The 24,550-nt window shown below is 50.3% G+C and overlaps 1 protein-coding gene across 1 annotated transcript in view; it reads right to left on the minus strand.

Moving 5' to 3' along the window:
* Positions 1 to 5,690: 5,690 nt before the first annotated feature.
* Positions 5,691 to 24,550, minus strand: part of RAB10 (RAB10, member RAS oncogene family) — a 51,493-nt gene continuing 32,633 nt past the window's right edge. The window contains exons 3-6 of the mRNA XM_053250681.1: positions 19,126 to 19,264; positions 15,790 to 15,879; positions 12,334 to 12,435; positions 5,691 to 6,106 (exon numbers count right to left, since the gene is read on the minus strand). Coding sequence (XP_053106656.1) covers positions 6,023 to 6,106; positions 12,334 to 12,435; positions 15,790 to 15,879; positions 19,126 to 19,264 — 415 coding nt within the window. The 3' untranslated portion in view covers positions 5,691 to 6,022. The remainder of the gene's footprint in view (positions 6,107 to 12,333; positions 12,436 to 15,789; positions 15,880 to 19,125; positions 19,265 to 24,550) is intronic.

Here is a 24,550-nt window from a genome sequence, read left to right on the forward strand (position 1 = left end):
GGTCTTCCTTTAAAATGCTGAGGGGAGGAGCATGGCGAAGCTCCTGTGGGACGGCCTTCCAAAGTGGTGGGGCCACCCACACCGGAAGAGGCCCCCTCTTGAGTCCCTGCCAACCAGATCTCCGAGTGGTGGGGCCATGAGCAGGGCCAGGGATGCCGAGTGGAAGGCCCTGGCCGGTTTGTGTGGGCAAATGCCGCCTGACCCCAAGCTGTCCAGGGCTTTAGGTTTCAAGACCAGCACCTTGAATCTAGCTTGGAAGCAAACTAGCCACCAGCAAGGCTCAACCAATACTCATGAAGTGGCGCACACCCACAAGCATCCTTGAGGCAGCATTCTGGACCAGCTGAAACTGTCTTCAAGGGCAGCTCCACACAGAATGTGTTGCAGTAGTCCAATCTGGATATCACCAAAGCCTGAGTGACTGAGGTCAGGTCTGATTTTTCTCCAAGCAGGACCACAGCTGATGTGTCAGCCATAGCTGGTAGGATGCACATCATCACCCCCCGGAGACCTCAGGCCACGTCCTCTCTTGAATGCACCTGCGTGCTGCTGCTTCTTACACATGTGGCCCCGATTAACATATATATTTTATCGTGAGCTGCCCTCAGTAATTTTGTTTTTAATAGAGAAAGGCGGGGTATCAGTGATAAAGCAACAACAGGTCCAGGAAGCCCTGAGTGACAGCTGTGTTGAGCCTGGCTTTGTCACTGCCTACAAAGCCTTGATCTCCATCTCCCAGTTGCTGATGGTGGCTCCTGGTCTAAATGCAGCATCCCCAAGCTTGGGGCCCCAGGTGTTGGGCGTCATCCGCAGCCACCCTGCCCTTCAGCTGGTTACCGATGAGAGCGGTAGTCAGGCAGCATCGGGGGACCCAGACTGGGAACCCCTCCTGAGCGAGATCTTGCTGGCAAACCAGGGGGTGGGCTCCTCAAGGGTGAGGCAACCAGGCTAAGCCAGAGATGCAGAGACTGGGGTATGTGGAGCAGCCGCCGCCCAGGGCTTTTGCTCTCCCTCCCCACCCACCCCTCTCGGGAAGCCTCCCTTCTTTCAGGTTTTTGGTTCAGCACGTTTGGCTGGAGTACTTGGCGGGCAGGGGAGTGAGCTGGTCTACCGACTGGTCCCTAAGAGCTGCCCTTGTTGCACAGGGAAGCAGGTTCCTCCTTGCAAGACTGGATGAGGAGAGGAAAAGGCAGCCAGCCACCAGTCAGGAGGGTGCAGCAGGACTGCGAGGGGGAACGGGCTTCTTTTCTATGCCAGGACTCCCCTGAAGATAGGCTCAGGGTGCCTCTGAGGATATGCCCCTTCCTCACCCCTGGGTACTCACAAATCATCAGCACACATTTGGGACAAAAGGGCCAGGGTGTCCAGCTGAACAAGAACCCAGCAACTTGTGGGTGGGTTTAAGCCCCAGCGCCCGCCCCCCCCCTTTAGAAATCAAACACCAGCAATAGAAAGAGGCAGGTAATGGTGCTGTGATGAGTGGGACAAGAGCCCCCTCTGCTGGCCCACAGAGGCTCTGCTGATAGCAGAAACGAGGCTCTTCCTCGAGGCAATCCTCTTTGGAGGTTGGGGGCTACTGAAGTCAACAGCCAAGATGCCTCCAAGGGGGCAGGGGTTTTCCACCCTGGATCCCCAGATGGTGTTGATGACGACAAATCCCCCCTCCCCGGCCACAATGGCCTCCTCCGGCCAGCAACATCTGGGGACTCAAGATAGGGACTCCTCTAAGCAGGGAGTGGATGGATTTGGGAACGCAGCCGAGGAAGTTGTCATGGAGAAGGACTCCTCATGCCGCCAAGCAGAAGACTGCCGGGACGTAAACTAAATGGGACCACAGTGCTGTCTTCTGGGGCAGGGGAGAGACTCCCGCTGTTCTTGGACAACAACCCCCATCACCCCCAGCTGCAGTATATTATGGCCAGGGGTGATGGGGACTGTAGCTGGATACAACTGAAGCTAACCCACAACAGCTGGATAGCCTCAGGTGAGCTATTCCTGGGCTGAGGGCACAAATACTGATAAGCGACGTGGATCTGGGCCTGAGAACCCCACCGGTGGGAGAGGGAGCTTTGATCTGTACAAGCAAGACACTCTAGGCTGCAGTCCTGGGGAGGCTTACTTGAGAGTAAGGAACCTGGCATGAGAGAGACAGACTGACATAAGCTTCGATTACATGTGGCTCTGGCGAAATTTCATGGGTGGTCAGGAAGGGGGTGCAGAACTCCCACTCCCCCACCCCACTTAGGACCCTCCCCCCCCCAACGTCTCCCCTCCCACCTCCTCCAGTCTGTGGGCATTTCTCCCTTTCCCAGCTCAGGATCTGGCTTGGGCAGGGAGTCTTCCCCTCCTCACCCCAAGGCAGCTCCTGGGTTGGAACTGGAGAGAACGTAAGAACTGCCCTGCTGGATCAGGCCCAAGGAAGCCCATCTAGTCCGGCATCCTCTTTCGCACAGTGGCCCACCAGATGCCGCTGGAAGCCACAGGCAGGAGTTGAGGGCGTGCCCTCTCTCCTGCTGTTACTCCCCTGCAACTGGTACTCAGAGGCATCCCGCCTTTGAGACTGGAAGTGGCCTATAGCCCTCCGACTAGTCGCCGTTGATAGACCTCTCCTCCATGAAGTTGTCCAAACCCCTCTTAAAGCCACCCAGGTTGTTGGCTGTCACCACATCTCGTGGCAGAGAATTCCACAAGTGGATTATGCGCTGTGTGAAAAAGGACCTCTGTTTGCTGGTCCTAAATTTCCCAGCAATCCTGGAGTTGTATTGGAAGTGACAGCAGTGGACAGGAAGCAACCATGCCAGATGACCTGGTGTTTGCCATCGAGGCAGCTGGCTGGGCACAGGCCAAAGTGATGCTAACTGGCACACAGAATGGGGGTCTCCAACTCTGGCTCCCCAGATGCTGTTGGGTGAAGAAGACTTCCCTCCGCCACAGCCTTTGGCCATTGCAGCTGGAGCCCATCACCATCTGAGGACCTCCATTGCAGACAGCGCCCCATTGGTGCTTTCTGCCGAGGGAGTCTCAGCCAGTGCGCACTGGAAGATGACTTGGGCAGCTCAGATGGCGAGTGTGCACAGCCGACATTGGCCCCTCCAGCCTCCCACTACCCTGTGCTGGGGAGGGCAGAGTTACAATGCGACCAAGCAATTCCACAGGCTCGGTGGGACAGGGGAGAAGGGCCAGTGGGAACCCAGCAGGCTGGTCAGCTGACTAAGCCATGGCAGAGCAGAAAGCAGCCGCCAAAGGGTACGGCAAGGACCGCAAAGGGCCACCTGATCCTCCCAAGCCCAAAGCACAGCAGCCATGTCAAGGACAGGCTGCTAGATGCAGACCTGCTGCTGCTGCTTCGCCGCCCCCTATCCCATTGTGTGTTTGGGCCAAGGGGATTCTTCCCTCCCAGTGGTGGCAACCCAACCAGTCAACGGGCAAGATGACCCCTTCCTGCAAGCCCTATCTTGGCTCCATCTGCACTGAAGCTTATACCCACTGCCAAGCATCAGCCCAGGAAGAGCATGGTGGGAGTGGAGCGATGGATGCAGGGCGCGACTGGGAGGGTCTGCTTCTACATTTAAGGAGACAAGGACAGTGCCACCGTCCCGCACCCCCCAACAATGGAGCACCCCTTTCCCCTGCAAGCAGAAGGGCAGCCCAACCCACAGTGAAGGGAGCTCCTCCCATACACAGCAGCAGCATCAAGTGAGGCCCCAGGGTGCCCCCTGCCTGGACTCTCCACTTGCGCTCAGCAGAGGCCTCGGCAGCCGAGCAAAGAGCCAGGCACATTCCGGGAGGCCTCCAAATAGCCTCAGAGCCCAAAACCGAAGAAGATGCAAGGGACCCAGAGCCCACTTTCCAATATGAAGAGAAGTAGACCAGCTAGAAACATTTCAGTTTATTTAACTTGTTAAGTAGAATATGAAGTTTAGCTAGTAGTCCCAGAGAGTGGACTGTGTGTTTCAACTGCTCGGTGCTTAATGAACACAGCTTGTACAAAGGATCTCAAAGAGACTCATACAGGAGGGCCACGCCCCGGAAGCAAAAGTAGAAGCGCATGTTTTAAACAGATTATGCCAACGAAATTCATGCACACTCCATATTCCCTTTTTTTTAGTAAGAAAGTGCAGATCTGGCCACTTCTATTTACAATGCTAATCAGTACATCGATATATGGAAGGAACAGGACTGGGCCAGCCTCCCCTTCCTGTCGCGGGGTTTTGCCCTCCCTTTAACAGCCACTCAGCTGGGAAAAGGCAGGAAGGACAGTAAGGGACAGACTGCCAAACCAGAGAAACACCACAGAGGGTCACCACTACACAGAGGAAGAAGCCAGGTCAGGGCTAGAGTCCCAAAACGCTTCTGCTTTAGTTGAAATCAAACTCCGCATCATTGGCCGGCTGAATTCGGAGAGGAAGGTTCCAAAGAACAAGTGCAGGAAGAAGTTCAGCCTCAAGCTCGTCTCTGGAGTGGGGAGAATGCAGCATTGGCAGGAAACCCTTGGCTGCACAAGTCACCATGCAGCAGCCCTTCCAGGCAGAAGGAAGAGCGCTGTCTCAGCAAGGCACCCAGACCAGCTCAAGCCCCCAGAGGGAAAGGGGCCCTCTGACCTTCCAGCTCCCAGGAGGGAGCAACAGGGCCCACTCGCTGCTTCACACACAGGTGACTCCTGGTATCTGGCCAGAGCAAGAGAGTGAACCAGAAAAGCAAGTTGTGCACACAGGGCTCCCCGCAAGCAGGAAGTGTTTGCCTGCTTGTGCAAGAGGGGGAAAGGCGTTTTTTTCAGGATCCACTGAAAGAATCTACAGATTGCCCAGGGTTGTAAACAAGGGATTTTTATTGTGAAGAATGTAACACAGAAGGAGAGCGTTCTAGGGGTGTGATCATTTGACTCACCAGCCCTCCCCTCCCACCCCCCATTTTAAGTATCTACTAGGCTACCAAATCAGCTGTCTGGAGCAGCAGCGAGAACCAAATTCATATTCATGGTTGATCTGGAAACCGCATGGCACAGTCCTACACAAAGACAGACAACAGCCACCTCATCCTCCATAGAAAACTAGTGCATGCAATTAACTCTTCCATATCATTATCCACCCCAGTGACTATGCAAGGAAGGAGGGAGAAAGAGCAACGGGCCCAACGGTCGCTAGACAAAGGTTAGTAGGTACTTCACGTTTTACCTCAGAAGCTAGATCTGTGATCAGTGCTTTGAATTAAACTTGGCAAACATACTGTATTGCCGGCTCTTAACACATCACACCATTAAAAAAAGAGAGAGAGATTAAAAAACTGGCATGCAGGCAAAAAAGGGGAAATTGCTAGAGAAAGAAAATGGCAGCAGGAACTGGTCAGTTTAAGCCCCCCAGGAAAGGAGATACCAAGCAGGTCGGAATATCTGGCTCTAACCCCTTTGTCCTCAATTCACTACATCAATCACAGTAAAGTCATCACAGGAGAACTTAAGAGTCTAGATGTGTTGTAGTCAAGTGCAGACGGTAGATCTCCTGGTCTTGCTTCCACCAGAACAGAAAGAAAGGGGGGAAAAGGGGGGGGGGAGAACCAAAGTTCCTTTCCACATAAGGCACAGGACAAAATAAACCCCATGTATATACTCAAGGCGAAAGAGTTCTTTGCTGATGCAAATATGGCGACCTAAGCACAGGATCCATAACAAAACCCCACTGCTGTACAAAATAAACTGTTAATGCTAAGTTTTATTCTTGGACAATTTGCAGACTGGAGCTGAAATGATTGCTCTATGTTAAGACTAGACAATAATACAACCAGGATGTGGTGTTGAGTCGAGCTGGTACATTAAAAAAAGGTCAGACATGATTTTTTTTTTAATACAGTTTGTTTCAAGAAAATTATAGTCAGCGAGCTCTCCCTAACAGAAGAACAAAGGAAAGGTGGAGCCATGTTAAGATGAGGAACAAAAATATTTTAAGGTTAAAATGGGCAAAGTGGTTTATTCCGCAGCAAGAAGAGGAGGGAGGCGAGTGGATGGCGCTTGGCGAGGGGAGAACATTCAGCAGCACTTCGTCTTCCAGCCCGTCACGCCCCCGCCACTGCTGATATCTACATTTTCACTGTTGGGCTCTTTTACAGGGGTCTGCAACAAGAAAGCAACACAGGCATTAGAGAGAATCCATGAGCCCAGCAGTCGGGCCCCAATCACTCCACAGATCAGGGTTCAAATGGAAGGTGGAAGCTGTCCCACATTCTTGAAGAACAGGTTGCTTACCTGTAACTTGGGTTCTTCTAGTGGTCATCTGTGCTCTTACACGAATGGACTTTGTCCCTGTGCAGAGACCACATCAGAGCTTCCAAGCTAGAGTTCTAACTTTTGGGCGGTAAACCACCCCACCCCACCCCGGTATATAGGCAGCTGCGTGGGCTTCCCTCTCCAGTCTTCTGGGTCCGCCAATCGGAAAGACTAGCAGAAAAGACATTAAAAGAGGGGAGGATGGGAGGGCGTGTAAGACAACAGATGACCACTAGAAGAACCCAAGTTACAGGTAAGCACCCTGTCATTCTTTGACATGGTCTCTGTGCTTTACACGAATGGGCACAGCATAGCAAGATGCACCCGTGCCATGCTCACCTGGAGGAGGGAGCAGGTGAAGATGGACTGTAACACCGCCCTGCCAAACACCGTGTCTTTTCTGGCTTGGACATCCAGGGGGTAGTGCTGCACAAATGAGTGTTTTGACGCCCATGTAACCGCCTGGCAGATAACGTCCAAAGGAATGGACCTGTCAGAGGCAGTGGAAGCCGCAACCACCCTTGCTGAGTGTGCTTTGATGGAGGGTGGGAGAGGCTTCTTGGAGAGCTGGTACACTAAAGTGATGGAGCGAGCCACCCATCTGGATATGGTCCATGCAGAGGCCTGCTTACCTCTGTTGGGTCCAGAGTGAAGCACGAAGAGAGAGGTAGAGGTGCGGAGAGCAGAGGTTCAGTCTACGCCGAAGGCGAGCGCTCCACGAATGTCAAGGGTGTGGAGACGTCGTTCGGCCTCAGACGATGGTTCAGAGAAGAACGCAGCTAAGGAGATCGGTTGGGAGCGATGAAAGGACGTAACTACCTTCACGAGGAAGGCAATGTCTGGTCTGAGGATGACCTTTTCTCTATGGAAAACCAGGTAAGGAGGGTCAACTCTCAGTGCTCTGAGTTCACTGACCAGCCTGGCGGAAGTGATAGCTGTAAGGAAGGCCACCTTACAGGAAAGGAGGTCCAGAGAAATCATGGCCATGGGTTTGAAGGGAGGATGCATGAGAGAAGAGAGCACCAAGGTCAGGTCCCATGCAGGTGCCATGACTGGCGGGTCCGGGTAAAGGTGGTCGAGGCCTTTCAGAAAACGCTTGACCATGGGGTGTTGGAACCACGACGGCGTAGACGGTGGAGAGTTAGCCACTATGGCTGCAAGATGAACTCGCAAGGAAGGCATCTTCAGTCCAGCCTCCTTGAGGGACAGTAAGTATGAACAAACATGTTCTACAGAGACAGAGTGTAAGGGAACATTCCTGTTTTCTAGAAAGTTCAGAAAACGTGTCCATTTATGGGAATAGGAGGCGAGGGTAGAATGTTTACGTGAAGCATTAACTATTCTCTGTAGGTCTACAGGCTGGTTGGGACTATGTGCCAAGCTGTGAGATGGAGACGTTGTAGGTCTGGATGGAGGAGGTGACCATTTTGCAGGGAGAGGAGGCGAGGGTTGTGTGGCAGGCGGAGGTATTGATGATTGGAGAGGCAGAGGAGGCGGGGAAACCAGGGCCTCCTGGGCCACCATGGGGCAATGAGTTTGCAGTGCAGCCGGTCCTGGGAGATTTTCTGAAGAACTCGAGGAAGTAGAGGAATCAGGGGAAAGGCACAGACCAGAAGTCCTGCCCAGTTCATAGCAAACTCGTCCGAGGGAGTTGGGCCCGATCCCGGACCTGGAGCAATACAGGTGACATTGCATATTCGTCTCTGATGCGAAGAGGTCTATTTTTGGGAGGAACCAGCAGCGGAAGAGGGAGCGGAGCATGGGGGGCTGTAGCTGCCATTCGTTGGACGCTGACTGAGTCCTACTCCACCTGTCCGCCGTGACATTGTCCTGGCCCTGAATATGGACCGCCAGGGGGGTGACGCCATGGCGAATGCACCAGAATCACATTTCCATGGCTAGGCATAGGAGGGAGCTGGAGGAGATGCCACCTTGCCTGTTCAGGTAGGCCTTGGCAGAAGTATTGTCCGTTTCGACCAGAATGTGAGAGTCTCGTATCAGAGGGAGAAAGGTTCTTAGAGCCTTGAAGATGGCCAGCAGTTCGAGGTAGTTGATATGGTGAGTGGCTTCAGCCGGGGACCAGGTGCCGTGGATGTTGTGGCTGTTGACATGGGCACCCCAGCCTTCCATGGATGCGTCCGTAGTGAGTAGAAGGGTATGACGCGGAGGCTGGAACGGGGAGTCGACGCTGAGGTTGGCAAGGTCCGTCCACCACAGGAGAGAACGTAGGACTTGAGGCAGGATCGTAAGGGTGCGGGTGAGGGAATCTTCGTGTGGGGAGATTACGGAGAGGAACCAGAGTCCTGGCACACAGATAAGCGTGAGGGAGGACGTAGGTGGTGGAGGCCATGTGGCCCAGCAGGCGCTGGACTGTACGTGCAGACTGACACATGTGGTAGAGGAGATGGGATGACAGATCCAGATAGCCTGGATCCTGCGCTGAGGCAGGAAAATCTTTGACTGAATGGAGTTGAAGATGATCCCCAAAAATTCTATGGTTCTGGAAGGGCTGAGTTTCGACTTCTCGTAATTCACCAGTTGGAAAGGTCGATGACCATGTGGAGATCCCTCAGTAGGGATTGTGGGTTGTCGGCTACCACGAGCCAGTCGTCAAGGTATGGAAAATTTTAAATGTCTTGTTGCTGCAGGGCCACCATCACTGGAGCCAAGCATCTGGTGAACACTTGCGGAGTGGATGCCAGCCCAAAGGAGAGGGCGCGGAACTGGTAAGTAGTGCCCGCTATCTGAAAGCGGAGGAAACGACGGTGCTGAGGTCTGATGGTGATATGATAGTAGGCATCCCTGAGGTCTATTGAGACAAACCACTGGTTCCTGTGCAGGAGGGAGATTATGGTGGGAATGGTGACCATACGAAACCTCCGGTATGTGACATAGGAGTTCAGCTCCCAGAGATCCAGGATGGGATGAAGGGAGCCGTCTGGCTTGGGTACCGTGAAGTATCGGGAATGGAAACCTGGGGACTGTGGGTTGTGCACCAGTTCTATTGCAGATTTTGCGAGCAGAGAGTTGACTTCCAAGAGGAGAGCCGGGGTGGCTGGTATGGGGAGTGGAGGATTATGGTGGGGCGGATGCAAACTCTATAGCATAGCTGACTCTCACGATGGTAAGAGCCCAGGAGTCGGTGGTGATATTATCCCAGGTGGAGATGAAGGGGGAGAGCCTGGTGCCCCATCTGGGAGGGGTTTTCAAGTCATTGTGTCTTAGTATGGGGCTGGGACCCCTTAGAGTGCTGCTGCTGCTTGGAGCCAGTGAAGTTGGAGAGCTTTCTGTAAGGTTGATACCTGGTAGAACGAAAGGACCTGTCTTGTGGTTGGTAGTACCGGTGTTTAGAGGAGTATGGCTGTTGCTGCCATTTCTGAGGCCTATAAGGCTGGGATGAGGACTGTTGGAGCCCCATAGAGCGGGCCGTGTTACAAAGTTTCTGCACTTTCTGAAGGGTATCATCCATCTTTTCTCCAAATAGGGATGAATCAAAGGGAAGATCTTCCACTCTGGATCTAGCATTGGGCGTCAGACCAGAAGATCTGAGCCAGGCGTGGCGGCGAAGAGCAACTGAGGATGCCATCACCTTAGAGGCACCCTCTGTTAAGTGACGAATTGCATGAAGTTCCTGTTTTGAGACCTGCATGGCTTCACGGAGGAAAATTGTTAATTTTAATTGTTAATCATTATTTTATGTTTTATAATTTTTATTTTTATTATTAACTGATTTTAATGGTGTTTTAATGTAAACCACCCTGAGCCTTTTGGAAGGGCGGTATAAAAGTTTTAAAAATAAATAAATAAATAAATAAATAAATAAATCTTTAACTGGACCTTGTTGTTCCTCAGGAAAATGGTCCAGGAAGGGGGCAACATGGTCCCACCAAAAAAGACTGGTATCTGGCGTAGTAAGCATGATAGTTTGCAATTCTGGTCAATAAAGATGAAATTGAATACAAACGCCTCCCAAATGTGTCCAGTTTCTTCCCTTCTTTGTCAGGTGGGGTGGAAGAGGTATATCCACGGAACTCAGAGAGTTAGGACTCTACTACAATGGAGTCAGTAGAAGGGTGCTGTTTTAGAAAGAAGTCATCCTGGTCAGGGGAAGCGTGCACCCTATAGAAGGAATCAAGTTTCTTCGATGTCTGAGGAAGGGAGGAGGGTTTAGACCAAGAGGCCTTGGTGACCTTGAGGATGGAGGGATTCAGAGGAAGTGAGACCGAAGGACGGGCATCGTCTTCAATCAATTGGAAGAGAGGATCTGGCTCTGACTTACCCCTTGGGAAAGCTGAACTCCCAGGGAGGTAGCCATACAGGAGACAAAGTCAGTGTATATTCAGAAATCCTCCGAAGGAGAGCTAGGCCTTGGTTCCATAATGAGTGTAGGGGGCGAAGAGCCCAATGATATCTTGTCTGAAATCGAGGACTCTGGTCCCTCTTCATCCAAAGACAAATCTGAGGAGTCGCTCGAGATCGGGGCGGGGGGTCGGATCCGAAGCCGAGTAGGAGGTGGTCTATAATCCGGGGTGATCGTAGCCGTGGCTGCTTGTACGGGAGAACTCCTCGGTGGAACCCGCGGCGATAGCAGAGACGTCGTTCAGGGTGGAGGTGGAGGGGGAAGAGGTGTAGCCTCCGAGCGAGGGTTCGGTACCGATGCCGACAGCCGGGGTGAGGTAGAACGCCGAAGGGGCAGTTCAGTAGCTGCCTGGGTTTGGCGGTGTTGGCGAAGCTCCTGGTGGGCATAAAAATAGTCCACTTTGTCCTCAACCTGATGGGCATAGCGCTCATCGAGGGCTGCCTCAAGTTCTCGATTAGACCATCGACAGGGCTGTTCCGGTGGAAGAGCCTCGGGTTCAGAATCCCACTCGGATTTGTAAATGGGATCGTGGGGACTAGATGCATAAGCCACCTCAGCATCTAGAATAGTCTCTGTCTGGAGCATACGGGATCGGTGATCAGTATTGTACGTTGATCTATGCTTTTTCTTAGCGGGCTCCGCTGGAGCATGACAGGCCTTTCTCTTAATTCTTGGCCGGTTGTACAGAGCGTGGTTCAATGAGTGCTGCTGTCGAGATCGACACTGCCACAGAATTCTTCGGTACTGAGGTCAAAGCCCGAGTCACGGGATCAACCGGTACATTGGCCTCTGGTGTGTTCACCGAGATCCCCGGTGGGGAGGAAATGGGCTGTAAGCCCCGGGCCAAAGGAGAAGCGGTCAAAGAGGCCTGCATAGTAGGCGGTTTGTCCGAGCCTGAACACTTGAAGGCTTGTTCCCAAAGCCAAGACAAAATAAAAATGCTAATGAAGGGGATTAACAAACTAAATACAGGGTAAAACCCGGCAAGGGTAGATACTTAACAGTGTGATCTAGCAAGGAGTGCTCAACGATGTGTCTTCTATCGTGGACAAAGAAAGACTGAAGAGGGAAGCCCGCGCAGCCGCCTATATACCGTGGGGGCGGGGTTACCACCAAAAAAGTTAGAACTCTAGCTTGGAAGCTCCAATGTGGTCTCTGCGCAAAGCCCATTCATGTAAAGCACAGAGACCACATCAAAGAACAGAGCAAGTGAAGCTGTGGGTGTGTGAGCCCCCTGGAACTCCACAGTTAAGTGCTTACACCCCCATTTCCCCAGGCCTGAGGCATAGGGAACTCCTCTGAACTGTGTGGGGCCCCTTACAGGCACTTGGCCAGGGAGGCTGTTCTTGGGAGATGGAAACTGGCAAAGTAGTTGTGGCGAGCAAAAGAATCAGTCTAGAGGCAGCCAAGTTGACACCAGCGTTCCCTCCAAGGCATGCGCATGCACACACAGTTCCTGGTGTGTGCTCAGTTCATTTTGGATCCTGCTCAGGTTGAATCAGGAAGGCCGCACGCTGAATGCACATGGTGTGCGCACACTGCCTTGATACTGCCGCCCAGCATAAACACTCATCCCGCACAAAGATGGGAAAAAAATAGAGGGAACACTGGTTGACACATGGCCGCCGTCACCCTCCTCCCCACTCAGCAGCAGGCAGGATTCACTGCTTGCCCCTCCCTATGTTCTGTGGAGCAATTAAAGTCGTTCAATTACCTTTCGAAGAATGTCTTCTGCTAACGTGAGGAATGCCTTCTCAATGTTTATATTCGCTTTTGCACTAGTTTCGAAAAATCTAATCCCGTGCTCCCTTGCAATCTAGATCAAAAACGAGAAAGTCTGTGAGGCTACAAGACCCTTCCTGCAGCTGCTGCATTTCAGCACGGAGCAACAGGCTTTGACCTGCTGCCCCATGTCTCGCTCCAGCAGAGAACCCAGACCAGTTACAAGACTTCTACACAGCCTTTTAATGTGATCCAATGTCCAAGGCAGTTATATTTGAAAGTCAACCTTGCTGGAGCCCCCGCCTCACCCTTTCCTCCTCCAAGCAGTCTGTCAAGACATGGCCCTTCTGCAAGGTGCCTGGTCCAGAGAGAGGGTTGCTGCTGCCATTAGCCAGAAGGCTGCCCAGCAAGACCACCACTGTCTTTGACTCACTCATGAAATGGGGAGGGGCAATTTTCACTGACCAACCAACCCCCTTCCCTCTGAAAATGTTTGGGGGCTAGAAGCAAATGCGGCTAAGACATTGCTATTGAATCTCAAATGCTGGGTGGAATACCCATTTCCATTTGGCTCAGAAATGAGATTACGGAAGAAGGAGCTGTAGCTCCACTGTAGAGCAAATGTGTAAGAACAGGCCCCAGGTTTCATCCTTGGCAGCATCGCCAGGGCTGGAAAAGACTCTCTCTGAAACATGGGAGAGCAGCTGCCAGTCAGCAGAGAGAGTATGGAGCTAGATGGGCCAAGAGCTTGACTGGGTGCAAGGTAAAGCTGCTTCGTGTTTCTCAATGCAATGCATGCTCAAAAAGGCCCTGCTCCAAGAAGTTGATGCCTGTTCCCAAGGTGGGTGTCATCACATGGAGCAAAGTCTTCCCAGCAGATCTTAAAAGCCCAGGGGATGGGATTCATATGGCAGCCGGCCTTTTCTGGAGGCAGTCGGGGTCCTGACCACATAAGGTTTCAAAGGTCAGAACTACCACTTTGAATTAGGCTTGGAAACACATTGGTAGCCAGCATAGGTGTTCCAGAGCTAGTGGTGAAATGTGAGTAGGTATGAGCTGGTGACAACAGAAGCAGGCAACAGCACCCAGCTGAAGTTTCTGAACCTTCTGCCACAACATGGTTAACACGGATCTCATCACAAGCATGTGACACGGACACTCACCATTTCCTCTAAAGGACTAATGACTGTCACACTGAGATACCTACCAAACCTGGGCATTCACTTCAGTTTTCTCTCATGAAAATGGCTCTAATCTGCCCAGCAGTGACAAGCAACTACCAGCTCTTGCTTTTAGACATCTCTGGACTTTTAAGTCTGTTTTTCATGTGCAGATTCACAGGCTGGATAGCATGGTGGTGGTTTTGTGGTGGGGCTGGGCCAAGTCAAAGGAGAAGACAGACAATATAGGAAAGGAGGTGAAACAGAAGACAGGGCTGGGGGCATTCTTCAGAACACAGCTTCCTGTATTGCCTCACATTTTGCCACCAAAAACTATCAAAGCTTCTGGGCTTAGGAGGCACCCTATCTGGGAATCTCTTGAAGAAATGCCTTCCCTGGGTAAAAAGGACAATGTGTCCAACGGAAGCAGTGCAGCAAGGTGAGGCAGGGCAGCTTGACACAGGTAAGGAGTAAAGATATCCACCCCCAGCACAGTATCCCCTCCAGGAACTGTTGCTGGTGTCTATCTTGTGTTTCTTTTTAGACTTTTGAGCCCTTTGGGGACAGGGAGCCATCTTTACTGCTCTATGTAAACCACTTTGCAAACTTTGGTTGGAAAATGATATATAAATATTCACAGTGGTAGTAGTGTATGTATTTGTTTATTTCGGCCCAAGGCCAGCATAACAGTGGTAGTAGGTATCCACTACATTTTTAAAAGTTAGGTATTATAGACTATTTCCTAAATTAATACAAATCAAATTATGTAGAAAGTTACATATGCCCTCCTAGATATTGCAAGTCCACATGTTTTAGTGAACAGCTCTGCACCATTGTTTTAAGAGATGTGGAGTTGTGTCAGTAGGGAACATGATTTAAATCAAGCGTAGACCACATGACTGTCTCAAGCAAGGTCAATTGCAGCTCATCCATGCAACTGCAACAAGTGGAAACGCCAAGGGGCTGGCAGGACAAAGCCCGGTGAAAACACAACCCATGGGCTGGAGTGGTGGGAGTGGCTGTGCCCAAATACAATCAGCTGCCTCCCTTGGCCAAGTCTCAGGTGTGCAAGCTAGGCTGGCTCCCTCATCAGGACTGGCAAGAAGCAGCCTCACTGCAAGGCAACTTAGCAGCCGATAAGGCACTCCACTGTCCCGGGACCTGAAGAGGTGCCTACCCTTTCCCTGGCCTGTCCCAGCCCCGGCCCAAGATCCTCCTCTCACTCATGCAGAATTTTGGCATGGAGTAATTTTTTGGCTATCAAAAGTCAAAAGTTCTCAAAGCAGTTTACAGGCAAACCTTGCTATTTGTGGATCTGATATCAGTGGTTCCACGTATCTGCAGTCGGGTAATTGACACCCAACCTCGGCATACGTTGGGAGGGATTTAATTTCCACTTATCTGCACTTTTGGATACCACCATTTTGAGGAAGAGAGCTATTTTGTATCTTATTTGGTTAAAAAAAGCTCCCCGTGAAAAGTCACGGGAAAGCAGTGGATTTTGGACGGGGGGGGGGCGCATTGCCAAACAACTGTAGACCCACGAAGCATGGCAGGGCACTTCTTAAATTTCTGCCATTTCTCGTCCTTTTTTTGCAGCCTCAGGTGCCAAACACACACACAGATTCCCGTTGCCTCAGTGTCTCATTACCCGTGGAATTCTGCAGGAACAGAATCCCTGCAGTTAACGGGGTCCACCTGTACATACAAACATAAGTAAGATGGTTCCCTGTTCCAAAAATGGCTTATAACCTAAAAAGCAACAAAAAGGTAGACATTGGCAACAACTAGGGGCGTGCTGTCCTGGGATTGGATAGGGCCAGTTGCTCTCGCCCTGCTCAACAAGAGAATCACCACTTTAAACATGTGCCTCTTTGTTCAGTTAGCAGGGGTAAGTACTCACTGGATGATATCCAGACTAATGCTGTGCAAGCACAAAAAGGAAGCTGTGCACACTCAAGGTTACAGAGCTGTGCAAAATGATAGGGATGCTCAAAGCTGCACTTGCACAACATGAACAGCATAACAGAATGTGGGCATCTAGTGCTGTGCTTGTGCAGCTGGGCACAGAAGTCTGAGACGCAAGCTCTCAACTTAGCAGAACTAACTTCTGAAACATCATTGCATTAGCCTGGATGTCAGTCACTCTGAAAAGCCCCAATATATGGATGTGCATTCAAAACCCCCCAAGTGAATATTGTCTCTCCGTGCCACACCGCCCCAACATTCCTCCTCTGCTCTCCCTCCCCTCTGCCAGGCACACAGGCCCTTGCTGAACTGCCACTCACCTGTTCGCCTTTTGCTTTGGGTACCACCCTTTTGTCTTCCATATCACACTTGTTTCCTAGCAGCATCCTCTCCACATCTTCATTGGCATGCTAGGAAGGAACCAAACAACAGCTCTTTAAGGGCAGCATTGTATTAACTCCCTCTTGAAAGAAAGGCTTGTGTAGAAGTGGACAATCCATCTCTTACAGCAGAGCTGCACAACTTTGGCCCTCCAGCTGCTTTTGGACTACCACTCCCATCATCCCCACAGTGGCCAGCAGTCAGAGATGATGGGCGTTGTAGTGCAACACATACCAGATAGCCAAAGCTGCTCAGCCCTGCCCTACCACATTGGCAAGAACCACACGCAGTGCTGCTTCCTGGAAGCTATCAAAGAGTTTCTAGGGTAGCTCAACTGTCCGACATCAGGCAGAGACAACACTTGCCATTTTAAGGCCACAGGAAGCAGTCTGTGTCACGGAAGAGCCCCAAATCGCCATTCTCTCAAGGATAAGCAGTGACTGCCTGTAGTTTCAATGAGGCGGCCAGAAGCTGACTGGCTGCCTCACCAAGACACACGCCTGCCAGTTCTGTGCCTTCCTAGAGAGGGGCGGAGGATTAACTCCAGACTCTCCCTTGACCAACCTAGAACCACAGAGTCCTTCTGACAAGTCTCCCATTCAGAGGCTCTTTCACAACAGGCTTGCAGCGCTCAGCCCCTTAATCAACCCGCATACAGCAACACGGAAGATGACCTCTGAGCGACACTCCTCAGCGCCCCTGCCTCTTGCAGAAGCCACACCAAGGTAATGCCATACAAGGTGGCTCCCTTCTCCAAACCCAGCTTCCAGAAGTTCATTGCACAGACTGAAGGCAAGCGAACAGAACACTCCACCAAGAGGGGCACAGGGACGGGGAACAAGGCTCCAGCGTGCCCAGCTATTCAGCCAAGGAAGACAACCATGAGGGGAGGGGAGGGAAGCGGATGGACTGCAGAACCCCTTGGGGTGCCAACTGTCAGGCTGCAGCATGAGTTCATGAGCCACCTTAGGCCAATGTCTCCCAAGAGCCAACACAACCACCTCCCGAGGCCTACACCTTCCTCATTACACAGATTTCACTGTAGATGGCAGTAACATTTTTGTCCCCCGCCCCCTTCTACAAGGAGCTCATACAATGTACTGTTTTATCCTTCAGAGATGGCTACCCAGGGACTTCATGGCTGAGTAGCAACTGGAAACAAGGTCTCTCTGCAACATCACAATTGTGGGACTGAGATCAGTGTGGCAAGGTGGTCTCCTTGAACCAAGGACTGAGGTGTTTTATTTATTTGATTTATATGCCAATCAAAAACAGGGGGTTGGGGGTTGGGTGGTTTCTTACTAGCATACGTAAGAAAAGCCTGGCTGGATCAGGCCCAAGGAGGCCTCTCTAGCCCAGCATCCTGTTTCACACAGTGCCCACCAGATGTCTCTGGGGAGCCCACAGGCAAGAGGGGAGGGCATGCCCTCTCTCCTGCTGCTGCTGCTCCCCCCTTGCTGCCACTAGGATTGAGAGGCATCGTGCCTCTGAGGCTGGAGGTGGCCCTCCAGTATGCATGCAGTCAAGCTGGGAGGTGTCTCTTGCAACTGCATCTACACTAGGCCTGCTCAACTTTGGCCCCACAGCTGTTTTTGGACTACAACTCCCATAATCCCCAGCCACAGTGGCCAATAGCCAAGGATCAGTGTTCCCTAGATGTTGTTGACTACAACTCCCAGCATCCCCAGCTGCAATGGCCTTTGGCTGGGGATTCTGGGAGTTGTAGTCAACAACATATGTGAATTCCTGTTAGAGGGAACACTGCCAGGCATTATGGGAATTGTAGGCCAACATCTGCAAGAGGGCCGAAGTTGAGCAGCCCTGACCATACTAAAGACTAGTCCATGGCTTGGAATTGTCAGCTGAGGAGACAAACTACCCCTCAATATGGGTGCACTGTGCCTTTTCAAATGGTCTGTTATGGAAGAAGATTCAGAAGTCCCAGATCAGAAGCAAGGGAAGAACCGATGCTCCCTGGGAAGGGAGCCAGACAACTAAGCCAAGCCTGTCTCATCAGCTCCCTCCCTGATCCTCAGATGGCTCAAGGGTCAACGTTGGGCCCCTTGAGCCTCACCAGGCACCCTCTTCCTCTATCACTGCCTTAACAGTGCTGGCATCTCAAATCCACCTTTGCTTGCTTAGGATACTGCACATGTGCAGGACATGAACAGCATGTGCCCAGGACAATGGGGGGGAGGGGGTGGGGGGAGAGGAGGAATGCTGCTGGCTCATCCTACAACAGCTCAACATGCACTAGATGGATCACCTCTAGGGATGCAGTGTGGCTTGTCTGGAATGCCAATCCATGAACCAAGAGCAGCCTCCCATTGCTTCCAACAGGCTGTGCTCTTCACAGCTGTCCTAGGCCTTCTTGGTCTGTGACCACCACCATGTCCCCATCTCCTTTCTTCTACTTCAATCTGTTGTCTGCAAAGGCCAAGCTGCTGAGAGGTTCTGCCACTTAGCTTCTGGGCATGGCATTGGGACTCCCTTGGGGCAAGCATGGTGCCAAACTCAGTTCCTCAACATCTATTCTCCCTAACCAGTGGAAACTAGTTTGAAAAGTGGTTAGGGTTTATGAAGCACTGTCAAAGTGGAAGAGGCACAAGGCTCATGCTCGCTCTGGCTAGTAAGGGCCAGTCAGTTTGGGGTGGTTCTTTTGACCCCCATCCAAACGCCTGAGCTGAGCAGCCTCCACAGTCATGCCACCAAAGTTGGCATAGAAGGCTGATGCAGAGGCTCCCTGTCACTCTGCATTTAGGTACCAGCGCCACTGGCCCAAGCCGCCTTCATCTGCTCCCTGCTGAATCTGCAGGACTAGAGAGCAGTTAACAGACGGACTGTTATTCAGGAAAGAAGCTGACAAGCAGGCAGGTTCTGGTGTCACGCCTGCTAGATGGGGGCCAGCAAGCCCTTGTGAGGACTGTCTAGGTCTAGCCTGGAGGAATATGATTAGAGGGAGGGAGGCTGACATGGTCTCCCCTGCCCCTTAAGTGCTCCGGAGGTTTACCAAGAGGGGGAATGCTCTTCTGCAGACAGGACCACAAGCAGTGAGCTGGAGTGAGAGCAAACATTTCTCAGGTATTTAAGCTGAGGCCGTTTAGCAATGCAACAGGCTGCCTACTGAGAATCTCCTTCCATGCAGAGCTAACCTAACATCATACTGTAACTTCCTATGCCACTGAGACCTCTCTTGAAGCATGCACGCACACATGTTTTGTGTTCTGGAGGACCACTTGGCTACACAACCGGAAGGTTTGGGTTGAATGTCTCACCTCATCTATGTTTCTGAGCCATTTGCTGATGTTTTCAAAGCTTTTGGCATTGGTGATGTCATACACCAACATAATTCCCATGGCACCTCTGTAGTAAGAGGTGGTGATGGTGTGAAACCGCTCCTGCCCTGCTGTGTCCCTGTGAAGAGAAGGAGAAAGACATTGAACACAGATTCTAGCCAAGCTTCAGGTGCACACACACATACACACGGGATATCTGCATTCGACCTCAGCACAAGGAGTTAAGACACCCAACGGCCCTTTCAGTCTTGCACAAGGTGTTCAGTGGATATATCTGTAGTAGCAAATGAACAGAGCCCCGATTGCATGGAGATGGAAATCTGCCAGTGATGATGTTCCATAAGAAGTCCATTTAGTAAACCCAGCAAACAACTTATCCTTTTGTCTTATCCTCTATGACACCTCTTGGGCTCCCTGAATGATTGACATGGCTTACAAACACAAACACGGCAAGCATGAGTGGATATTTTTGACCCAGTGACTGGTTGTATGAATGCTTAAGTGCAAGCTGAGAGCATGAGCCATGAGAAAGTTACTCAGCAAAAAGAAAAAAAGTCTATTCTTGATATTTATCACTTGTGCTGTGGAAAGGCAGTATAAAAGGTGACTCTCACAAATATGGAAGCAAACTCCAATGAAGACTGAAACAGCAGCTACCACAGAAACAGAGGCTTCACTACAGCAAGGATGATCAGCCCTGTGTCCTCTGGTCATAGGAACCTAGGAAGCTGCCTTATAGAGTCAGACCCTTGGTCCATCTAGCTCAGTTTTGTCTACCCAGACTGGCAGCGGCTTCTCCAAGGTTACAGGCAGGAGTCTCTCTCAGCCCCATCTAGGAGATGCTGCCAGGGAGGGAACTGGGGACCTTCTGCATGCAAACATGCAGATCCTCTTCCCAGAGCAGCTTCATCTCCTGGGGAATACCTTACTTCAGCAGAGGCCCTGTTCCTTACAGCCACTGGTCAAACTTCCTAGTCAAGCAATTCTGTTCAGAACCTCCAGAAGTTGACACATCCACATACCTGCCACCACTCCAACTCATGATGGCTGTGCCATGTTAGAAGGCCACGTGACCCTGTCCCCACAGCAAGCCGAAGCTGGTGTCTGAGAACCATTTGCAAGGAAGTGACTTTTTGTTGTTTGCAAGTTACATAGCCAGTAGTTTTCTTTGGCAACAGCAGCATTAGGGGAGGACAGACTACTTGGGGCATCTGCAATGTACTTGAACACATGTGGTTGAAAAAAGTGTGGTGTAAAAATATTCTCTCCCAGCATGATGTGGAAGTCTGGGTCGAACAGGTCATTGCACCACATTTAATGCTTAAGTCGCTACAGGTTCAGCAATTGCTATGCTCAGCCTGGGTTTTAAAAGCTGCCAGCAGTCTATCTGCAACACTCTTTTCCACATGCTAACCACAACTTGTAACACAATTGTCTTTAGAGGTCAACCTATGCAGTTTGACGAGAACCAAGCTAAGCAAACAGACTGTGCTGTGTCAGGAGTTCTGAAGCAAGACAGCTCTAGGATTTTCTAAAGCTACATCCGAACTGACTAGTGAGATTTGAGAGCAGCCTCCAGCTGGTGACAGCCTACCTCGCAGAAGCAGTGTGCTCCAAGTTTTAGGTCAGGAATGCACCACCAACCAGGGTGGATTTGATTTAAATCAGAGTTTCTTAGCCTTGGGCCCCCAGATGGTTTTGGACTACAACTCCCATCATCCTCAGCCACAAAGGCCATGTCTGGGGATGATGGGAGTTTTAGTCCAACATCATCTGGGGGCCCAAGGTTAAGAAACCCTGATTTAAATCATTCCTCAGGAAGACTCAATTTAATGATTTAAATCACGAGTCAGGAAGTTTCTATTTAATCGTCATTTTCTAATAAGAGTACAGTCTTATCTGATAAAACCTTAATACATATTGTTCACTACTCAGAGATAAATGTACAGTAGGTTTCACTTTTAGAAGGTAGGTACACACTACTGCATATTTGGTGCATTTATATACCGCCCCATAAAAAAGTTCCTGGGGAGTTCACAATATTAAACTAATTAAAACATTAACATAATTAAAACAATTTAAGATACAATAAAAATTCTAAAAGTTTTAAAACAATAAACTAAAAGCCTGATAATATAAAAAGCCTAAAAGCATAGTACACATAAAAATGGGTTATTAGTTTTTGGAAATATGGTCTCCACTTATTGATTATGTCAATAAGGGATGGTCAGTTTGTAACCCTCCATCCACTCAAATCAAATTCTGAAATCACATTTTCTTAAATTTTGTTTTCAGTTATCTCCCACCAAGTTGTACCTGCATGCTCAGCAAATGACAATCTCTTAACACTGAACTTGCACATAATCTCAAATGGCTCTCAATTTCTGGCTTATATTTGAGTTTTTCTTATTTGTTCTCTTCCACTGCTGCAAGTTTATACACATGAGCTGTATATGATGAAACAAAATTTTAAAAATGTTTTTTTTTAAGTGGGATGATGGGGTCATTTCATTTAGTACCAAAGCAGAGACACCCTTGCATGTTCAGACATGCTCACTTCAGGATCTTCAAAGCAAGAGCACTTCTCATTATACTGTTCCATTCAGGCAAGCAGGCCTTGCATTGCTTTTTTGCCCTGTCTGCATTTGGCAGGCATGCCTGTCTTACCCACAGATAGAGGAAGTCCATTGACATATCCCCCCAATAGGTTCTCTTATGGCCCCCACCATGTTAGGAAGTTCCCTTCAGTCGTGGAGGGTATAACTCCTCAGGACTGCATGAATATGTTCTGCGCATTTTGTTTTGCTTTCTATTCCTCTCCCCGTCCCTTGCATTTATATCCAGACTCTATTCCACCCCTGCAACTCCTTTTTGTTGACCTTGAGTTTGCACCTTTAGAGAGGGAAGGGTTTGGCCGTGTACACACGCACACATACATCACTGGCAAAATAGGACTGATCGTGGCTGCGCTCTTTTTCATTTCCATATACTCTTTAACAAGTATGTCCATAGACTTAACTCAAAGTTATTACAGTGGTCCCTCGACTTACAAACTACTCGACATAAGTATTTTTCGAGTTACAAACGGCAGTTTTAGATCCGGTTTTAGATGGGGTTTCCTCGACTTACAAATTTTTAGATGGGGTTTCCTCGACTTACAAATTTTTAGATGGGGTTTCCTCGACTTACAAATTTTTAGATGGGGTTTCCTCGACTTACAAATTTTTAGATGGGGTTTCCTCGACTTGCCTGCCTGTTTACTGCCTGTTTATTCTTGAAAAGAAATGTTCCTGTGCAGTTTGCAAGCCTTACTGGGGGTCTGGGTCTTTTTTCTAGGCTCCGGAACGCATTAATCCGTTCCCAATGCATTCCTATGGGAAACCGCTTTTCGACTTACGAATTTTTCGACTTACAAATGTGCATTCGGAACGGATTAATTTCGTAAGTAGAGGGACCACTGTATTACTATTCATGGTATCTTTGACCTAGGTTCACTTTTTGTACAAACTGTTTTAAGAGAAAAAAATCAATCCAGATCTAAGCAACTCGCCAGTGTGGAAATGCCCCATGCAAGCCAGGAAGGTCTTTGTGGGAAGAAGCCCTGCTGAACACGCCACAGCAATACAGGGAGAGCCACCTCCCATGCAGATATGCAGACCGACCCGGGGCTTGAACAGCCCTCTGCTGCCCGACACCGGCTGTAGTGGAGTACCAGCAGAACTGAAGAGGGCTTTGCGGTGTGTGCACCAACAGTCCATATAAAGCCCATTTCCCAAGTCCCAAGGATCCACAAAGGCACCTTGCAGCTCACCACTGATCAGTGCCAAGCCGGGAGACACCTGGAAAGCAGCAAGGCTTCCGACTGCCTTTCCAGTGTGTCTGAGGCTCAACACAACAGGGGCAAGCCTTCCCACCCTCCCCAGCCCAGAAGTGGAGAGTACGGAGAGTTGACAACACCCTGTACCCTCTGGGGCGGGGCGGGGCAGGGCCATGGGGACCACACATACTTGACAAATTACTAAGGGCAGGTCTTTGGACCCTGCCAAGTTCTGACTCATTCTAGCATCACAACAAAAATGGAACCCAGGGCAGGCTTAGTTCTCTGTACTCCAGAGCTCCTTGTCAGCTAAAAGAAAGTGTCACTTCCCAGGACATGCAGCTATGAGGCAAATTCTGCCCCTCATTCCAGAAGCTGGAATCACCAGTAAAGCAGTGCTGTACCTGGACACAAAGCCAGCCTCCCACCCAATAGATCTAGGTAGCCCAGCCTCCCCTGTGGAGGGGATGAGAGGGTGTGCAGTATCACCCCTGTGCACTCTGCCCTGCATCCCAGGGGCCCTTGCCACAAAAAGCCTTCTCTGCCCATGCCAGCCAGCAGCGACTGGCATCACCACTACACAACTGCAATCTAGACAGCCCATACCAGCCTGTCAAACAGGTTCATGCCAATTCAGCTAGATGAAGTGTGCACTGCAAATATCCAAAGCATTTACCTCCGGCCAATATCACAGCATAACAGCAAGCCCAAACTGCCCAGTTGTGCAGGCAAACAGGTTCAACTTGCCTAGAGAACCAAGGATAGGCAGTGATCCACCTTCAGCTAGCCACCAGGACAGAGATGCGCCACCTTATGACCTGCAGATGCTGTATATGTAAAGCCTTCTCAAAAACTCAACAGGATTGCCACACAATTGGTGCCTCTTACTGCAAAGGAAGTACATGGGGGTGCTCTACTGCTCATCCCATTAATGACAGTGACCCATGCCCTTGTTATCTCTCGCCTAGATTATTGAAACACCCTCTATCTAGGGTTACCTTTGAGGACGATCAGAAAGCTACAATGGGTCCAGAATGCAGCGACTCGTTTACTTATGGGTGCCAGAAAGTATGACAGGGTAACACTTCTCCTGCAGTCATTGCACTGGTTGCCTATTTGCTACCGAGTTCAATTTAAGGTCTTGGTTTTGACCTTCAAAGCCTTGCGGGGTTTGGCACCTAACTACCTACAGACCCACCTCTCCCATCCAGTTATATCCTGTCCGGTCAGATCTGCTCAGATGGCTCTTTTGTCCGTCCCTGATTTCCGAGAGGTTCGGGGCGCTAGGACACGTGAAAGGGCCTTCTCAGTTGCTGCCCCACTTCTCTGGAATTCCCTTCCCCTGCAAATTCGTTTAGCTCCTTCTTTGTTGATTTTTAAATCTCTATTGAAGACTTTTCTTTTTCACCAGGATTTTACCGTGTAGTTTACCTATTTGTGTGGGTTTTTTTGTTTGCCCCCTTTTTGTTAAGTTACTTTAGTTTTATTTAGAATGTAATTTTAATGCTGTCTTGCTTTGCATGTTTTTGTACACTGCCCAGAGTCTTTGGAGTGGGCAGTATATCAAATGTTTCTAATAAATAAATC

This window comes from Hemicordylus capensis, chromosome 1 (assembly GCF_027244095.1).
Source record: "Hemicordylus capensis ecotype Gifberg chromosome 1, rHemCap1.1.pri, whole genome shotgun sequence".
NCBI classification, from domain to species: domain Eukaryota; kingdom Metazoa; phylum Chordata; class Lepidosauria; order Squamata; family Cordylidae; genus Hemicordylus; species Hemicordylus capensis.